This window comes from Eptesicus fuscus, chromosome 11 (assembly GCF_027574615.1).
Source record: "Eptesicus fuscus isolate TK198812 chromosome 11, DD_ASM_mEF_20220401, whole genome shotgun sequence".
Classification (NCBI taxonomy): domain Eukaryota; kingdom Metazoa; phylum Chordata; class Mammalia; order Chiroptera; family Vespertilionidae; genus Eptesicus; species Eptesicus fuscus.
The window spans coordinates 17,217,219-17,238,275 of NC_072483.1; the positions used below are offsets into that span (position 1 = coordinate 17,217,219).

A 21,057-nucleotide genomic window follows, 5' to 3' on the forward strand; every position below is an offset into this window, starting at 1 on the left:
AGGGGGGGTGGGGGTGGGAGAAGGGTGAATGGGTTCACTGGCCTGAGATGAAACAATGGTTTAGGAGCCTGTTGATACTAGTATTGTATTATCAAATAGAAAGCAGATTTAGAAGTCTTATCTTTGCTTCTTTTAGTGCTTTTTGGGGATTAGGAGATTTAAAGTTGAGTAATAACACAGCTGTGGGTGGTTCTTAAATACAAATGTACACACAAAGTGTGTGCATAAAGTTAATTACTAAAACAAAGACCAGATGATTCACTTGAAACTGGCTGATACAGCCATCTTCGGTGACTTAGAAATTGCCCGGGCTTTTTGTTAATTCGAAAACCTTGCCTCCAACTATCAAGGTTGAAGCCAGCAATGGAGAGTGAAGAATGTCAGCAGTGAGGGCATCATCATGAGCAGAGAAAGGGGAGACAGCGGCCAGGAATGGGCAGGAGGAGTGAGACCAAGAGGTAGGAATGAAAACATAAAGGAATAGAAAAAGAGAAGGGGGTGAAAACAACGGCAGGGAGAAAGGAAGAAAGGAATGTGGGTATAACCATTAATGTCAAATATCATAATTCAGTGTTTTAATCTGCTTAGTTCTAAACTAAGAACCTTTAAAGAATTGAGTTTAACTGTGGAAGGAAGAGGTGAGCAAGAAAGAAGAAAATTTTTATAGCGTGTTAAATCGCATTTAAAACTTAAGCTCAACAGTAACAATACACAATTGTTTAATTTTTCAACATAGTAATGACATTTGAGTCCTATTACTATAGGGTACTATTCTAAGTGCTGTACATATCTTTATCCATTGAATCCTCACCACAAGTTTACAGCAGATACTGTTTCTCCCATTTTACAGATGCAGAAACTGAACCTCAAAGAGAATAAGTAAATTGCCTAGGCTAGTCAGATTCTACTGAGGCAGTCTGACTACTGTGCTGCAGCTGGCTTCATCACCTCTTCCTCCCCCTCCATGATTTGTATGGTATATTGTTTTGAGAATATAATACCTCCTTGAACTAGTTGTACATTTGCTAGAGTAACAAACTCTGGACTATTTAAAAATAAATTTTTCTTCCCTTTAGTTACAGTAATTGGAGAAAGTTTATCAAACTAGGGACCAGAACACAAGGCACATAATGCATGGTCCCTGTCCCCAGTGAACTGAATCTCAGTAATTGGTCCTTGAACCAGCCAAGTATGTACTCCAGCATTGGTGTGAATTCTTTGACTTTGAGCCAAGTTTATGTGTGTTAATGAATGTTCCCTCAAAAGCCACAGACCAACTAGTACTGCCAATATTTAAAACATTTGACATTCTTACCCTTTTAATAAGCCACACAACAGAATCAACTTTCCATATAAAAAGCAGTAGTGCCTAGTTTGATTACCTTTCTTAGTCACCCTTAAAATTAAAGTCTCACTTGGATATTTACAAAGTATTTATCTAAAAAGGTGTTTTGTTTTGTTTTTACAGCCCTGATGGAGTAAAATGTTTGCAGGCTGTAGAGAAGGAAATGTGAATGGAGTTAGTGGATTTCACCAGGAACTTTGGAAGAGTATTGGGTATTAGTTGCACTGGAGGAGAATGAGAATTGAGCCCTATTTAGAGGGAACAGAAAGACTTCTGTGAGGAGTGTGGGTAAATACACAGGAATCTACCCTGATGATCATTGCTTAGCTCACTAAATAATTTTTAAAATTACTTGTAGAATTTGAGAATCATTCACTAGTACAATACTTTGTTACATTGAGACGCTCTTCTAAGGAGACAACTGTGTGGTCTGAAAGTACCTCTTCATATTGAGGCTTTCAAAAAGTCTGAAGAGGATGGACCTGTGACTGGGAATCCTAAAAGATTTTACCAAGAAAAACTCATTAGAGACTTTTAAAAGTGCCTTTAGGCAAGTAAGAGAAATTCTGGACCATTTGGCAGTTGGGAAGGAGTTTAAATATTAAGTTTAGTCTAATTTGACTCTTGCCTTGTTCCTCTATTGCTTCACTCCTTGATAAATAGTTGTAGCATTTGAAAGCTGGCTTAGCCATTCCCCTTTTAGATGTGAATAAGATAATAAATGAGAAGTTATTCGAAACTGAGTGTCTTCATTTTATTGGGTGTTTCTTGCATTTCTTACCTTGGTTTTGGTTCTTAGATTTTTACTGTGGCATTTGGAATACTTTGAATTACATATTGGTGCCTTTATGTTTATATATAGATTATCCACATGTCATTCATTCAAATATATTGAACAGCAGCTGCACAATGCTAGATAATGGGAACATGAATGAATAAGTCAGTCTCTGTGTTCAAGCTGCTTCTAGTCTGGAGGACAGAAAGATTAATAAACCACAAGTTAGAATACAGTATAAGTATAATGATAGAGGTATGCATAATTTTTCTTTGACTAAAGAAGGGTACTTCACTCTGACTCAGAAATTTTACTTTGGAAGGAGATGATCTTTTGAGTTAAGCCTTTAAATAGAAAAGTAGTTAATCAAAATAGGTAGCAGTGGTAGGAAATTTTAAGTATGGGGAAAAGTACCAGATAGGAATAATTGTCCAATCTCAGTTGTTTTGTACTTTTTACATCTCAGAAATACCACCACCACCATCCTGTTCCCCCACCCTGGGTGACTATTTAACTGGCATTTTAAGAATATTAGCTGATTTTGATATTGCTTAATTAAATCTATTGTAAGAATAATAACAGTGTATTCTAAATTTATGAAAACTAAGAATACATTGCTTTTTTTAGCATTCTCAATTAAAAATATTTTTTGTTATAATTTTAATTTTAAAAGATGAAATTAATTTGAAAGTTCAAGTTAAAATTATTCAGTCCTTTTAAGGTAACATTATTTCTGGTTATTTAAAGCCAAACTTACTTAATTTTAGATCTGTTTTAAAGATTTGTATATCAGGAAGAAGACTTCTAGTCATTTTTACTCATCTGCAAATGCATTTGGAATAGAGAAGGTTCCTTTCAAATACAAAATCTAGCAATTAAATTTCATGTCAGTGAAATAAAGGCTCCACCTTCCCTATATCAGAAATTTTCTCCTTTTGTTACCTACCCAAATCACATAGCATTGATTTATGCCCTTCTCTCTTTCCCTTTCTCTTTTGACATTGTTTCTTTATAGTGATTGAACCCCAAGATACAGTGAGACTCAGATGTTTATCTCTTGAAAAATAATGTATCTGAATCTTGACATTTAGACATTATCTTTCCATGAGATATTTCCTTTTCAATTAAATTTATGGGGTAGCATTGTTAATAACTTTATGTAAATTTCAGGTATACAGCATTATAACATCTGTTGTAATATAACTCCATTGTGTGCTCACCACCCAAAGTCTTGTCTCCTCCCATCACCATGAAATATTTGTCTGTAATCTTAGAATGTTATTTGAGTTTAAAGTATGCCCATTTTCTGGGTCAGAAGTTACTTGGTTTATTAGTAAGTTCAGGGATAAATGTTTGTTCAAAATTAGTGTTCTCTGTCTTAGTGCTATGTTCTTATACTTTAATCCAAAGAACGTAAGTCAGTAATGCTTTAAAAATTGCTAATTTCTAGATCTTCAATTGGCAATGTTTCTTCCCTGTTAGTTTGTCGTACATGTTTATTTCCATGAAACTTTTAATGATGTTAGTAAAGTACTAGAGATATTAGGTAGAAGTTTCATGTGGAATCTTCAATTTGCCTTGTAGATCCTTTTCCAGTCTCTTAAGCAAGATTGTGTAGCTTTTAGCTACACAATGAGTCATTGATTAATTTAAGAAAACCCTAGAAAGTGGTGGCTGTCCTAAAAGAAGGAAAATTTAGGTATACTTTACCCAGTTTTTCATCGTTTTTTAAAACTATTGCTTCATTCCTTGTCTTAAGGTGGTTTTTTTCCCTTTACCTTCACAATGTGCATTAATATTATTTAAACTTTCTCTTACTTTAATAAAGTATAAGTCTTTTTCCTTTAGTAATTTACTTGCAAAACAAGTAAAACAGATTTTATCAATTAGGGTAACTAGTTCTATTTATTGAATAACTTTATTAAAACTCTCATCATCAATCTTTTCATAGCCCAACTAGCAATTCATAATTTCAGTGTTACATTCCTTTCTTGCACACCTCTCCCCTTTAGAAAGTAAGTTTTTTCCAAAATTTGTTTTTAAATCACCAACTTTCTTTCTTTGCTGCAGATAATATCACCTACTGCATTATTTTTGGCTGCAAAAGTGGAAGAACAGGCTCGAAAACTTGAACATGTTATCAAAGTAGCACATGCTTGTCTTCATCCCCTAGAGCCACTGCTGGATACTAAGTGTGATGTATGTAAAAATTGTGGGTTTTTTTTGTTTTTTGGGGGGGTTTTTTTTTGTTTTCCTTTGTAAATTTGAAACCTTTTCATTATTTAGACGTGATAAAAATATATCTTAATTAGTGTTGCCTTCCAAATGCTGCTTATTCCTGTTACCACTTAAGAATGTAAAGGCAGGAAGCAATCAGGCGGAGACATATTTCATGTATGTTCATGAATTATAATGTCATTCTGAATTATGTAAGGTACTTTTTAAGTATTTCACATTTGTTTATTCTCACAGCATATCTGTGATATGTCTAGAGGGTAAATCATTTCACCTCTATCGTTTGGGTATGTTCAAGATCAGAGATAAATAACTCAAAATTGTTAGCAAATGAAGGAATAGGAAAACCTCTGGATTTACTTCCAGACCAGTAGCTAATCTTTTTTTTACAGAATTGTTTCTTTATTTAATGCATATATACTACTACTTATCTCTTCGATACATAAAAATACATTTCACCATGCTTTCATGAGCGGCAAGCACTTTTTAAAAATATTTTAATTTTCCTAAAGAGTAATGCTAGTTTCCAAACAACTTATTCATCATCAGTATTTTAATAGGCCTTGTTTGAAAGCACCATTTTAAAATGATCTGATATCTTATAACAAGAAAGAATTCTGGGCCTTTAAAATCATTTTTCTAGCACTCTTATTATAGTTGAGTTCTTTATCAGGAACTTTTAAGTACTAAATGACTACCAGATTATATTAATTCAGTTTGATTTGGATCAAGTTTAAGTTCCAATTAACTATATCTGATTTTATTAATCTAGATGTTGTTATCCTAGGTGTGTTAAGGAAGTAGAATATTAATATAGCCATTCAAAAATAAGAGAATTTATGATTATTCAAAAATAAGAACTATTTAAAATTAGTAGTGTCTACTAATTTTACAAATTCAGAATTATTTCTTGTGGTTACTTAGGATATTGTTCAAATAACCGAAATGTATATTTTAAAAATCAGCTCAGTGACCTTTTCAAAATGGGACAAAAATAAAATTAAAGGTACTCTCACTCTGGGTTTAGCAGTATGTCCTTATATAAATGAATACTTATATGTGATATATTGTTTTCTCATTAACAATATTTCTAGTAGTTATGTCATGATCTAAAAATGAGATTGCAGAAAATTTTTTATACCATTTATTTCCAGAGTAATTGCAATAGGTGAAATTTTTATTTTTATTTTGTTAATCCTACCCCGAGGATTTTTTTCCCCATTGATTTTTTAGAGAGTGGAAAGGAGGGGGGGAGACTGAGAGAAACATTGATGTGAGAGAGACACATCAATTGGTTGCCTCCCACATGCACCCCGAGATACATGCCTTTGACCAGAATCAAACCCACAACCCTTCAGTCCAGGAGCTAACACTCTAACACTGAGCAAAACCAGCTAGGGGGTGAATACTTTATTGAGGTTGGGTGTATGATACATTATTTTGGTATTTTATATCTAAAATTTTTCCTTTTAATCTAGAGATTATACAGCTTTTTAAAAATTTTTATTTTGCCTTTTTTGAAGAGAGGAAGTTAATTCTAAAGGTAACCTCCTGTTACTTCAAGAAATTATCACATGATGGTATCCTAGATTAAGTTGATAAGACTTTTCTTTAAGGTGGGTTTGAATTTGGTGTTCTTATGTGAGTTGGTGCTTTCTATCTTAATATGTCTTGAAGCACTCATAATACCTAGGTAAAGTTTTATATTATAGACTAAAGATCTCTTTTGTTCCAATTAGCCATCCCCCCTTTCATATTATCATTATCATTAGGTTTTTTGGGGTTTTGCTTTATTTACAGAAGTTATTCAATTTAGACTTGTCACAGAATATAGGCTTTCTCTATTTCCTTCGATTTTTTTTTTCCTTCATATTTATAAACTACTCTAATTCTGTTGTAATCAACCTATAATTCTCATGAGATTTAACAGTCCCATAGTCTAGTAGTTACGTTTATCTTAAGTATTTTAATATTACTGTTTTTACCTCGCAGGCTTACCTTCAACAAACTCAAGAACTGGTTTTACTTGAAACCATAATGCTACAAACCCTAGGTATGTACTTACATCATATATTTTTATGTGTGTTCTTCAATGCAGTACAATAAGTCTTTACTTAATGTCATCAATGGGTATTTTAACTAAGTGAAACAACATATAACAAAACCAGTTTACTATGGGCTAATTGATACAAACAAGAGTTAAGTTCCTATGGTATAACAAATGATGTTGAATGAAATGACATTATTCAAGGGCCTGCTATATGTATTCTAAATAAAGGAAAAAATGTCTGGAGTGATTTTATCTTTGATGAAAGTTACATTTTAAAACAAAGTTTGGGGCCAGAATATTATTGCCTGGTTATAAGAAAACCATTTTTAAAAATTTCATTTCATTTCACATAAACAACCTTTGGTGAGATTTTAATGTTTTCAGATAATTGGGATACTGTGCTTCGTTCTGGCTTTGCATTGGAGAATGAAATATTCCTCTCAAACTGTTGCATATGATTGTAATGTGTACATACATACATGGCAGTTCTCGTTCTCCTAGAGCTTATAGTCAGTATATCATTTTTAATGTGACATAATAGTTAAATGTTGAACATTCTTTTCTAAAAGTTATGTTGTCTGCAAAGTTAGTACAACTTAATTGGCCTCTAAAGATCATTTATTCTGATGTTTCACTTTACCATGAGGAAACTGGGGCTTAAGACAGTTTTGACTTCTGTAAAGTCATGTATTACTCCTAGAAGAACATTGTCTTTATGGAGAGCTGGGTTTAAATCTGTAGGCGTCTGACTTGGGCAAAATTCCCCTCTTTACCTTTCATGCCTTCATTCTATATATGAGGTGGAATAATAATGCCTACCTTAACATTGTGAAGATGATGTATTAAAAAATTGCCACATAGTGTCTGTGTCATAATTATTATTTATTATGGTAGTTATTTTTATTTTATTTATTACTCCATTCCCAAATGTTGAATTCAAGTGGTAATCACAGCTTCTCATAATAACTGATTCTTTTTATTACAAAAGTAGCTTGTTTGAAATGTATATCACTTGTTTAAAGTTTTTATAGTATAAAAAGATACAAAAATAAAAGAATATTCTCATTCCCTCCAAACCCAGTAATGTAAATGTTGTTTTATTGTATAAATTAAATAAATATGAAAATTTAAATATAATGAAAGTTGAAAAAGAAAATTATATTTTAAAATAATTAAAGGTATTTTTTTTAAATCATTGTGTTATTTGCATTATGACAGAGTCTTAAGCACGGAGAATGAATAATAGCATTTTAAGGGAAACATAAGAATGTATAAAATACACCTCTTTGGCTTTCATTAAAGTATGATTTTGCAGGTTTTATTACAGTTTTATTATAGGAATATAAATAGACCATACAGTAACTTTATAAATCCAGATTACCTATTTATTAGGATATTATTCACTTATGCTTCTGAAGGCATTAGATGTGTCCTCCCTCACCCTACTTAAGGGTTGAGCCCGGTCCTACTTAAGGGTTGATTGGGCATTGGAAGCTTTTCAATATTTTATCTTTGGTTTTAGAAACAGTGGTTTAATGAATCATGAGGCCTACAAGGTATACTTAACCTTAACAATTTTATTATTAATGAAACATAGTTATAAGCTAACTTGCTGAAACCTTTTGATCTAAGGCATACTAAGAAAATAAGAGCACTAAATTATTTAAAAGGTCATTTCTTACACTGTAACCCAAAGGTTATATTTATGAAAAATTTCTTTTCACATCTTCTGAAAGAGTTGGAATACACTTAAGAACCCCAGTAAATTCAATAAAAAGGGGAGGGGGAGAGAAATATACTACATAGTTGAATTCCCTGCTTAACATGTGGGACAAAATTGTATTTGTCGTGATTTTAGTTTATTTTTAACATGAGGATAATCTCAAACTAATTGTAAATCAGAATTTTGAATAAATATTCCCCCAATCTCCAAATAACTTTGATAATAAATTTTCATAATTGGAACATTGTTTTTGAGAAGAAATGATTTCTTATCAGAGGTAAATAGTGATCATGTCAGTGATAAGAAACATTATCTTTGGGTTTTTTTAATAGTGAAAAATATATTACACATTTATGGTTGTGTGGTGAATGGCATTTCTCAGGCAAGTATTGTAGTGGTAAGTGATTGGGGAAAAAAGTGCTTTTCATTTCAGGTTTTGAGATCACCATTGAGCACCCACACACAGATGTGGTGAAATGTACCCAGTTAGTAAGAGGTAAGTGATCTTTGAAACTTTTTAATTAAATACAGTATTTATTATTTTTGTTGTCTATAATTGATTTGAATGTTATTTTGTTCTTATAGCCTTTTCTTTAATTTTATTAAAATAAGGGAAATGTCATTTTGAAGCATTACTTTTTAGTGTTAGGTCATCTACTTCTATTTGTATACAGTTCAGTGAGAGTTTCATTTCACTAAAAATTTGGAGGGCTTCAAATATTTGGGCTCTCTACCTCCCCATTGGGCTATGCCTGTCCTATATTTCAGTTAATATTTAAGATGTACACATGGGTACAGAGAGTAGTATTAATTTTTAATTTATGTCAGAAACTTTCATTGACTTCTTGAAAAGACTACAGTATAAGAATTTGGAGGTCAACCTCAAATTTTTTCTATAAAAAATTGTGTTTCTTAGATTTGTCATGTTTGCAAATGTTTTGCCCATCTTCATTTGAACAAAATTGGTTTAATACATTTTTCACAGTTCTTTGGTATTACTAAAAATGGTTTTCTTTTTGTGTATAATGAGGAAATATATAGCATGATACATAGTGTATAATGTGGCTATTACACCTTTTATAAACAGGAATAAGGAAGCTTTTATACTTTTTGCTTTACTGCTTATAAAGCATGTGGAACACATTTTTCTGCTCTTGTTAATGAATCCTGTGTATCTGTTATATGCCTAGAAATAGTTTTTCCACAGTTGCATGTTGTTATACTGCTGCTGCTGCTACTGTTTCCCATTAGAAGTGTTATGTACTAATAGCAACCCCTTAGAACCTTTAGTGTGCCTTTTTTCTATTACTTCCTTTTTGAAAATTAAATTTTGCAGTTTTCATTCTTTTACCACCAGACTTCTTTAGGATTATTCTAAACAAAATGGGTAAGACTTTTGAAGGTCTTGTTTTGTTTTTTAGTGTTTACCTAAATATCCTCACATTTTATTCATTCTAAATTTATTTCATTTTATACCTAGGTAGGATTTCATTATGTTATCACTACATCAAAAAAAAAAAGGCTCTGTTATCTGACACCACAAGAACTGGACCTCTAAAAATGCCATTATATATATTTTTATCCTAATAGCACATATTATCATTTGTAAACTTGAACATACTTAATTATAGTTCCTGTTCTTTGTGATTATATGAATATATTTTATAGCACATTCTCATCCCCAGTATTACAGTGTAGTATAGATTTGTATAGATAACTAGTATAGATTTTGAGTTAAGAAAAGAAAATCTGAGTAGTTCTATTTTCCTAAAAACTTGAAAGGGTAAACTGTTTTGTCAGACTAATGGAAAGCCATATAACTTGTTTTAAATTGAGTCTGATGAAGAATGATATTGAAGGGAGATATTAATATAGGTTAAAATAATACTTCAGTGGGAATTGAAACTGGATTTTCAGCTTAGTATTGTGAAGTTTTAGTCAGCTTTTTAAAAATTGTTTTTCGAAGTTTATTAATTTTTTTGTACTTTCTCCTATATCTAAAAAAGCTAGAGACATAAAGAACATTGATTTGCAAAATTAAATAATAAATTTTATAACATTTATAAAAACTAAATTTTATGTATCATCCAAAGCAAAATATTAAAATACGATTTTTTTGTTAATGTTTAAAATGTGACTGACTTAAATTTTAGTACAGATTTTATATATGTTTAAACTCCTCTTGTGTGACTAACATTTTGAGTAACAGGGTTTGTATCTCACTCCATTTAATACATTTTCTTTCATGTTTGTTCTCTCTTTTTTTTTTGCTCTATTTACAATTTTAAGCTAACAAACGAACATTTTTCCTACATTCTTCCTCTGTTGCACAGTGAGGTTATTGAATTTAGACATCTTGTGAGGTGAAAACTGCTATGGCAATTTAAAATTTCTTGTCTACATATTTTGCGTCTTTTGTGAAGGGAGTAAATGGTTTGGCTTCTTCCAAGTCTTTTACCTCCTTTCCCCACAAGAGAAAATTGGTATTCTGCTCCTTTGCTGCAGAATTGGCTAATGTCATTTTACAGGGACCTTCACTTTTCTGATTTATCCTTTCTTTCCCATAAGGAAAGAAAGCAATACTTAAGTCAAACTGTCTCCAGGACATTCTTTGACACTCTTAGCACAGCTCTGCTAAGCCCAAGTCCCTTTTTAAGATTCACATGGGACAGCAGTGATTACAGGTGCTACAGATAACACTACCAGGGGCAAGGATTTTGAGGCCTTTTAGAGAGGGGTGAGTTGAAGGGAACTAATCCTGGTTGAAACAGGGGAACGATTATGTCAGTCTTATGAATGTAATTGGAAGGAAAGGGTGGACTATAGCAGAGGCATCCCTGTTGGGAAAAATAAGCAGAAGGGGGGGAGGGCCTGTTTTCCATTTCAGTGTCTTAATTTCCATTCTGTGAGAGGGTGACAGTGTTGAAGCATCATGATTCCCTCTACAGTACTCATATCTAAAGTTCTATTAATTGGATTCTATAATTTAAAAAAATAATAATATAGTGGAGTTTCCTATATCTGTCCTTATAATGTTTTAGGTTGTTTATTTGTTGATGCTTAGTAGCATGATGAAAAACTGAGCGGTTGTGCTCTCTGACTTTGGAGGGTGGGGGTTTGTTTTATTTTGATGGAAGTACTAAGCCAATTTAAATATGACTGAGGATTAAGTCTGGCAGGCAACTCTTTGTATTTTGTGTTAGACTTCAAAATCTTTTCTTCTTCTTCCTCTTCTTTTTTTTTAAATCCAGGAGAATGCTTTATTGCAACTTTTAGCTGACTAGATGCTTAACTTAGTAACAAGTTTAGCCCTTGTAACTGGCTAGCTAAAAGCAAATCGGCTTGTTTCTCAGATCTTTGGGGGATAGCAAGAAACATTTGAGTGAATGTTGTTGAAGATTTTCAGTAGTATAGAAAATGATGGCGCTCTTGTGATATTTGTAAGTAGTAAGTAAAATTTACTTTTTGTGTACACATCTTTGAAGTTTTTGTTATGTTGAGAACTTTTTAATGGTAGCATGTTAAAGCTGATAGTATTGTCTTCGTTTTTCTTTTTTTTCCTTACAGCAAGCAAGGATTTGGCACAGACATCCTATTTCATGGCTACCAACAGGTTGTTATCCTGACCCTCTTTGTTGCACTGTTGTAGCACACTATAGCTTCCTTTAATGCAGGGCCCCCTCAATGTGTCTCTTACCCTTGTTGCAACAGGAGACTGGACCATCTACTGTGGTGGTACCTTCCTGTCTGCTTTGCGGTGTATTGTACAAGGGACTTTGGGCACAGAGGGGTTAAATGCACAATGTGAAGTGTAGTGGTGCTTTCTGATGACATATTCTCGATTTGTGAGTGCATAAGTCTAAAATTGGTAGCCTGAATAGCAGCTAAAGATTACACAGAGCTAAACTTAACGTAGAAATTCGAGCAACTTGGTAAGTATAAAGCTATTTCTAGTTTATAATTATAGTTAAATGACAATTTTTAAAATTTCACATTGATCCAATCTTAACTTTAATCATTAAAGTTTTTTAATAAATAAAATTTCTATAACTTGGTTACATAATACCCATTAGTAGTAAATTAGAAGTAGTCGACTCCTATCAGTGCCTAGATGTGCATAAGTACAACTTTTACTTTTAAAAAACCTTACTTCCTTTTTAGTTTATATAAATACAAAATGGTGTGGGTTATGATTGATCAATAAACATTTTCATTCTGAAACTGAAGTGGAAGAATAGTTTTTAAAAGCCTTTAATATCTAATATAAAATTCTGTTCTGTATTGATTATATTAATTATTTAAATTTGTTGGGTTTTTTTAATGGGTTTTTGGGGAGGAGGGACCAAACCAGCTTTGTGTGGCCCTTAATTTTTTTGTGACACTGTTAAGTTTTATTTAAATTTTGGATTGGCAAATATCCATTATTATCCTCAGATATATGTTGTTGGGCTTTAACCTCTATTCCGAGGAATTCTGAACAACAAAAGCAAAAATAACACTTAAATTTAAAACTTTGGTTAGAAAAGCCTACTCATAACATGTTACATGCCCAGTATAGTAGAAGGAGAAAGAGTATTTTTGTAGTACATAGCAACATTGGGCTTTGAAGCTGTTGCGCAAACGGTAAGTTTTCTCTGTGGCTCTATTGAAAAGAAGACAGAGGTTTACATAGAAAAAGTGTTAAATTCTCTTTAACTTACTTGAGAATTATGTTTAAGCCACATAAAATGGTAGAATTCCTGATTATAATGCATTGTTGAAATGTGTCACTTTTATCAAGAGTCCTCTGCTTTTTCATTACTTTTTTGCCATGGTATTACAAAAAAAGCAAAAATGTCACCAAAAAAAGTTTAAGGTATTATAGTGGTTATTGGAAATAGAATTGTATTAGGTATATGTCTTCACCTCCATTTATAAAGAAATAAAAATACTTTCAATTTAGATGTAAAAGCAAAATTCAGAAATATTAATATATTAGTATTAATAAAATATTAATAAAATACTCGGGCTTAAGAGTATGGGGAATGTTCATAATGTATGGGGTTTTTTTAGTACTAGAATTTTGTAAGTATAGTGTTAGCTTTTAACATAATAAAATAAGATTTTGTACTCTAGGCTTACAGAAGAAAACCTTTATACTTCTGTTTTTGTTCTAATCTTACTGGTAAATGTTTTTTCTTTGTTTTACATATTTGAATTTCTATGACTCTTCATTTTCAAACATGCGCCACAACAGTCTACATCTTACCACCTTCTGTCTTCAGTACAAACCAACAGTGATAGCATGTGTATGCATTCATTTGGCTTGCAAATGGTCCAATTGGGAGATTCCTGTGTCAACTGATGGAAAACATTGGTGGGAATATGTGGATCCTACAGTTACTTTAGAATTATTAGATGGTAAGTAGAGAAAATAAATCTTTTTTAAATTAAAATTATTTATTTTTATTATGGAAAAATTCTATCTAATTCTGTATAGGTTTGAAAACTAGTGAATCCCATACACTCGTGCCAAACTGAATAGTTACTAATTCTGGCCATTTCAGCATCCTTCCTCCCCTGCAGTTTTTATTTTTAATCCTTACCCAATGACATGCCTTTATTGATTTTAGAGAGAGGGAAAAGGAGAGGGAGAGAAAGAGAGAAATACCGATTGGTTGTCTTTTGTATACACCTCCACCAGAGAGAGAACCCGAAACCTAGGTATGTGCCCTGACCAAGAATCGAACCAACAATCTTTCGGTGTACAGGACGATGCTCCAACCAAATGAGCCACACCAGCCAGGGCTCCCCTATAGTTATTTTAATGCTAATCCAGATATCATTATTTCATGTATTAATATTTTAGTTTGTATTTCAAAAAATACTTATTTTTTTTTTAGATATAACATAACTATAATTCTTTTTAACAATTTGGTAATAGATTTAAAAGAATAATTACATGATCAAATGAACACAGGATGAAAAATAAGGATTCATTAGCCTAAAAAAGATAAAGTGTACATATATTAACCACTACTGAATATCTCAAGCCCTTTGACACTTTTCAAACTCAAAGGTTAGTTTTGTTGAGTTTAAAATGTATGGACTCAAAGTCAGGTATTATTGCAGAAGATGTGAAGCAATCAACTAATGGTATTTTCTGGGTAACAGTTCTTGCTCTAGTTCCACTGATGAAATGTGCCATTGTTGTCTTGCATCATTGAATGTGAATTGACAAGGGAAAATTGGGGGTACAAGCTCTCTAAATTGAGCCTAGAATTTGAGGGTCTTCTAATAAGAAATTTCCATGATTAAGACATAAGAGAAGTTGGCCAGAGGTAGGAGATTCTTGGAGATTAAGATATTTTAGCTATGTTATTATAAATTTCAGAAAGGAAATAAATAACATCCTTCCTTAATAGATGTGCCTAAACTAGTATGTTGGGTTATAGCTTATTCTTTTTGTGGGCTTTCCCCAACTTCCTTCACAAAATTTGAAGCTAATGGAAAATAGGATTTATGTCTGTTGCAACTGAGGACATATAGAAACACAAAAATGCATTATATCAGTGCACTAGAGGCCCGGGGTGGAGGGAGGGTCTCTCAGCCCAGCCTGCACCCTCTCCAATCTGGGACCCCCCGGGGGATGTCCAACTGCCTCTCGCAATCTGGGACCACTAGCTCCTAACTGCTTACCTGCCTGATTGCCCCTAACCCCTCTGCCTGCCTGATGGCCCCTAACCGCCTCTGTCTCGGCCCCGCACCCGGGACCCAGGATTCCCTCCCTCTGGCCGGCCACAGGCACCCGGGACCTGGGCCGGCCGCAGCCGCGGGGTGGGCAACTTTTCTCCCTCTCCTGGGCTGCAGGCGCCAGCGCCCGGGACTGTGGGCTGGTGGCTTCGCCTGGGCCCGGCTTTGTCAGGAAGGACGTCCGGATGGTCATCAGGAAGACGTCCAGTCTAATTAGCATATTACCCTTTCATTAGTATAGATCTTATTGGGGGGTATATCATATTGATATCTCTTATTGCTAGTAATGATAACCATCATCACTTGATTAAGATGTTATTTACTGTGTTTCTCCATTGTAAAGTTACTGTTTTTCTCTTTGCAATTAAATATCTTGAGGAAGATATCCTTTTTTTTCCTCAAACTTTTGCCCCTAATTTTAAATCTATTAATGGATCTTGCCTGCAACAAATATTTTTTTTTTCCTAGTGGAGGTTTATATTTTGGGAGAATATTCTTTTAATGCTACTAAATTTTCCAGGGATTCTGAGTAAGCATATAAAATTGGGGTGGGAGAGTGATTTTTTAAAAAAATACTAGTTCAGAGCTCTGTCTACTTAAATGCTGAAGTTTGAATAGGAGGGTGATAGTGAAGTAGATGAACTCTTGAGAACCTTTTTAATATTGCTCACTTGAGAGAAATTTAAATCATGAAGGCACCTTCTAAGTTATGAATTTAAATTTTATTTTTAGAGTTAACACATGAATTTCTACAGATACTGGAGAAAACGCCTAGTAGGTTGAAGAAGATTCGAAACTGGAGGGTAAGAGAATTGGCAGAGTTTAAAAGATTATCAATTTGTCATTTATCTAACTATTACAAAGCTAACCAGTTTGAATTTTGGGAGTTAAATATTCTTTATTTCCAGTATTCCTGAATAATTACAATGTATCAGAAGCTACATACACACATACCGTATTCAACTACTGTGTCCATAGGACTTTGCCGAGTATTTTATAAATTTTTTATAAACCTCACAATGATGGTAATATTCTTCTCATTTTACAAATGGGGAAGTTAAAGCCTAGACAAGTTAAGTTACTTTCTCAAATGGTGGCTAGGTTGAATATCAAATTCCAAAATTAGTGCTTTCAATTTTATAGTCTTGTTTTATAAATATAGAATTTTTATAAGCAAAGAATTGTGTATTAAATTCCTGTGTTGTCATTGCTTTTTATTTAAATAGGCTGACCAGGCGGCTAAGAAACCAAAAGTAGATAGACAAGTATCGGAAACACCGCTTCTTGGTTCATCTTTGGTCCAGAATTCCATTTTAGTAGATAGTGTTGCTGGTGTGCCTGCAAACCCAAGTTTTCAGAAACCATCTACATCGGCATTCCCTGCACCAGTACCTCTGAATTCAGGAAATATTTCTGTTCAAGACAGCCATACGTCTGATAATTTGTCAGTGCTAGCAACAGGAATGCCAGGTACCTCATACAGTTTGTCATCACACCAAGAATGGCCTCAACATCAAGAATCAGCAAGGACCGAGCAGATCTATTCGCAGAAGCAGGAGACATCTCTGTCTGGTAGCCAGTACAACATCAACTTCCAGCAGGGACCTTCTCTCTCACTGCATTCAGGATTGCATCACAGACCTGACAAAATTTCTGATCATTCTTCTATTAAGCAAGAATATACTCATAAAGCAGGGAGCAGTAAGCACCATGGACCAATATCTGCTACTCCAGGAGTTATTCCTCAGAAGATGTCTTTAGATAAATACAGAGAAAAACGTAAGCTAGAAACCCTTGATCTGGATGTCAGGGATCATTATATAGCTGCCCAGGCAGAACAGCAACACAAACACGTGCAGTCGCAGGCAACGAGCAGCAGCTCTGTAACTTCTCCCATTAAAATGAAAATTCCGATCACAAATGCAGAAAAACCTGAAAAATACATGGCAGATAAGAAGGAAAAAAGTGGATCGCTGAAATTACGGATCCCATTACCACCCACTGATAAAAGTGCCAGTAAAGAAGAACTGAAAATGAAGATAAAAGTTTCTTCAGAAAGGCACAGCTCTTCTGATGAAAGCAGTGGGAAGAGCAAGCATTCCAGCCCACATATTAGCAGAGACCATAAAGATAAGCACAAGGAACATCCCTCCAACCGCCACCACCCCAGCAGTCACAAGCATTCCCACTCACACAGTGGCAGCAGTGGTGGCAGTAAACACAGTGCTGATGGAATACCACCCACTGTTCTGAGGAGTCCTGTTGGCCTGAGCAGTGATGGCATTTCCTCTAGTTCCAGCTCTTCAAGGAAGAAGCTGCATGTCAATGATGCATCTCACAACCATCACGCCAAAATGAGCAAAAGTTCCAAAAGTTCAGGTAGTTCATCTAGTTCTTCCTCCTCTGTTAAGCAGTATATATCCTCTCACAACTCTGTTTTTAACCATCCCTTACCCCCTCCTCCCCCTGTCACATACCAGGTGGGCTACGGACATCTCAGCACCCTCGTGAAACTGGACAAGAAGCCAGTGGAGACCAACGGTCCTGATGTCCATCACGAGTACAGTACAAACAGCCAGCATATGGACTACAAAGACACATACGACATGCTGGACTCGCTGTTAAGTGCCCAAGGAATGAACATGTAATTGTTTGTTTAGGTCAATTTTTCCTTTCCTTTTTTAATTTAAAAATGGTTAGAATGGAATCCTCCTGATCTAGCAGTGGTAACACCTGCCGTTGCTGCCACTGTTTCAATATTTGTAAGTGCTGCTTTATTCTTCATTCTGAAAAGAAGAGATTATAGTAAACAAGTCTTTATCTCCACATATGATAGTGTTATAAATACTGTAAAAGCATGGAAGGTGCAAAACTCAGTATTTCTACAATTGCAGCTAAGAACATTAGGATGAATGGCTGGCTGCTTCTAGGAATATAAGATGCCTCAAGCATTTGTTATTTATAATTTGAATACTGTAGCTATATTATTTTTGTTGTTGCTTGACTTTTGAATGAGTGTAAATTGTTTTCTTTTGTGTATTTATACTTGTATGTATGATTTGCATGTTTCAATGTTAAAGGGATAAAACAGTATACTGAAAACAGTTTACAGGAAAGTGGAGAAAAATGTACATACATTTTTGTATGTTTAGATATTACCATAAATACTCAGGATTGGAGCTGCTTGTAAGTATAACAATATACAGAATAACTTTATTTTATCTTGTCAGAGTCCATCACTAATCTAAAACAAAGGTGGCACTTTTTCATGTTAACCTTAAACTCTAGGCCTTACTGGAAGCCTCTGAAGGGGGACACTTCAATACCAGATGGGTATACAGTGCCACAGATGGTCACTTACACTGTGAGGCACTGAACTGCCTTCAGAGGTTCTGACCAGATTGGCTGCTGAAATAGCCCCTAGTTTTCTGAAGGCTTGAAGAGGAAAAAAATTAAGTTTACATACTCTTGATGTGAAGTGCAGTTAAATGTTTGTTGGTTTGTTGCAGTACTATAACACAGAGCTGTTAATAATGGTTATGTAGATTACTGTGATTTGAAAACGAAATTCACAAAACGTACATAGCGAAAAATTAAGTTTTTTCCTTAAAGAAAAAACGTCAACACTACATAGTTGAACAGTAAACAGGGATCGCGTTTCCTTCAGCATTCGGAATGACAGCGTATTCTCAAACATACTCCTCCCCTCAAGCTTGTTTGTGTGTGATGCCACATTTCTTTTTCAGGTAAATTCAGTCTTCCTTTAAAAATAAAATTAAAACTATTACTCTCTTAGTTCTTTTCTATTCTAACAATAAATAAAAAGATCACTGTGCATTGTACCTGTATTTATAGCTTATCAGGAACCTCTGAGGAAAAAAAGGTAGAGAGCTAGTGGAGGTTTTACATTTGTTTGCACGTCTCAGTATATTCCTGTTGAGGTCACATTGGCACAGTCATCTGACTTTGAATAAACAATAGACATTAATTTGTTTAAAATTTGTTTTAAACACTAGTACTATGGCCCTGGTTTATCAGTGAGTCTTCTATTTATTCTGTGGTAAATCTTTGAGCTGTTGAGTATCTTTGAGATGGGTTGAATTCAGCTTCTGTTGAACTGAAGGCTGTCTTCATTTTTCCTCTATGTATATGATTTATTTTTGTTTTAAAAAGCCACTGATATGTGCACAATTGTAATTTTACCCAAGTATGTTGCAGTTGTAAATATTAGAGTTTAATCTTGTGCTCTGCTTTTATTTAGCAATTATCTAATTTGCCAATAGCTTTATAATTTTTTAAAAGGTAATTGTTTGTTATTTTGTCGATGTTATTTGAATTTAGTATAGTAGGAGCCTCTTTCTAGGGACTTTGCCTAGCTAGCATGTCCTAACATTTGTTCGTCTTGCATAACTTTAGTAATCTTTGTCATTATGTGTAACTTTGTTGTTCTGTATGGCATATTATTGTATCCACAAACATGATAATTTTGATGCAGTTATACTTTGACAGTGGTACATAATCCAAGGACTAGTATATAGAATTAAGCTGAGTACAGAATGAAGGGAGGGAAGGGTTTTGTTCTTGGTAATTTAGATGTGAAACCTCTAAGGAGCTATCATGTGAAACTACATAGTGTGGTTATGCTACTGTATACTTAGGGATGATAATACCAGGAATTTTAATAAGATTTTGTAAAGAATATCCAGAAAATTAGTGAACATATTTTCAGTATGACATAGAAAACAATGTGAATATTTAAGGTCTGTGACTATACTTAAACTTCACAAAGAATTTGCAGAATTGTTTTGAGATGTGGGAATAAAAGTAATTTTGTTGAATCTTTATTGGTGCTAATGATGGACAGTTAAAAAGTTAGCTAGTGTATATTGTTATGGGTCAGTACTTATTAGTACTTCCAAAATTGAATTTAAAATGCTATGTATTCACTTTTCACTCTGTAAATGTAAATCTTTACAATGACTTTATTTATTAAAGGGCAGCCAGTTGTAATTTTTACAGGATTGTGTGAGCTGTTCAAACTCTTTAACTTCTGAACGGGACATTAGCTTCCAAAACCACGATGGGGATAAATATGGAAATCCTTTTTAAGTTTCATTTCCATTCAGTGAAAATTCACATAATTCATATTACCATGAATTTTCTTTAGCCGTCTCATCAGCCTGGTCCCAGTAGGCTCAACCAAAGAAAAAGACTCTAGTGAATGGACATTATTACTGAGTCTTCTTGTAAGTAGCCATAAATGAACCAAAATAGTATCACCAAATTTAGGTATGAAATTCCACATGTGCAAGTACTGTTAAGGTGAAACATTTTTGATGAGATTTTTAAAACTATTTGAAATATTAAAAAGCATTATCTTTTAACAGCGTATAAAAGAGTGATTCATTCTTTAGTTGTGTTCTCCCCAGGTCATAGGTTGTTACTTTTATGCAGAAGCACACTGCATACGAAGGCTTTTCTTCTACCTCTTTCGACCAACTTGCCAACATTGAGCTGTGCTCCCTAATATTTGCCTTAGCTACTTTAAAACACAATATTTCAGAACCAAAGCAGAGGAATATCTTTTCACAGAAATTTTCCTGGAGGCCTACCTTACAAAACTGGCAGGAGTCTTTATTGGTAAGACCTTGCAAAAATCCTAGTTATTTTTTCTTATTTAAATCTGAGGTTCCTTTCTTATTGCAGGTTTTTAAATACTGAAAAGTCATATGAATCATCCCTAATTTTATCTTTGAGTGTATTTATAGATGTATCTGGCTCTTCCTATGAGCCTGCTATTTGTTCTGGTTAGAGTTTTTAAGAGTCCAAGAAAATTTCTACCGTGATACCTGATTTCATACAGAATTTCATGAGTGGTGTTTACATTACTTTGTACTGTTAGAAATCATCAAAGCTGAAAGTTTTTCTGAAAAATAGGGCTAGCCAGAGTAAGGGTCAGGTCCTGGGGCATACAGTCCAAGCCACCAGTCCAGGGCTCGATGGAGAAGACAAACGGCCACCATCCTGAGATGGATGGGGCTCTTTCAGACAGAGTTTGGGGAAGAAAGGTGTAAGTTGTCATGAAAGAATTTACATTGGCTCTAGATTAAAGGACTGGAAAAGGTGTAACGGGAACCATTCTAGGATAGGCTGTAAAGGAAAGGTATTTGATGCACTTGTATTGGTTGTGGGCAACA

At 33.9% G+C, this 21,057-nt stretch overlaps 1 protein-coding gene across 3 annotated transcripts in view; it reads left to right on the top strand.

The window, feature by feature from the left end:
• The window catches only part of CCNT2 (cyclin T2), a 38,421-nt gene extending 18,177 nt beyond the window's left edge, over positions 1-20,244 (top strand). The window contains exons 3-10 of one of the 3 annotated variants that reach the window (XM_008143468.3): positions 4,191-4,319; positions 6,348-6,408; positions 8,562-8,624; positions 11,696-11,741; positions 13,365-13,528; positions 15,593-15,663; positions 16,087-17,239; positions 17,341-17,469. In XM_008143468.3, the coding sequence (XP_008141690.2) occupies positions 4,191-4,319; positions 6,348-6,408; positions 8,562-8,624; positions 11,696-11,741; positions 13,365-13,528; positions 15,593-15,663; positions 16,087-17,239; positions 17,341-17,408 (1,755 nt within the window). In that variant the 3' untranslated portion in view covers positions 17,409-17,469. Of the gene's footprint in view, positions 1-4,190; positions 4,320-6,347; positions 6,409-8,561; positions 8,625-11,250; positions 11,576-11,695; positions 11,742-13,364; positions 13,529-15,592; positions 15,664-16,086 lie in introns of those variants that run through there. The other 2 variants (XM_008143467.3, XM_028148161.2) reach the window with 2 other exon arrangements.
• Positions 20,245-21,057: the final 813 nt, after the last annotated feature.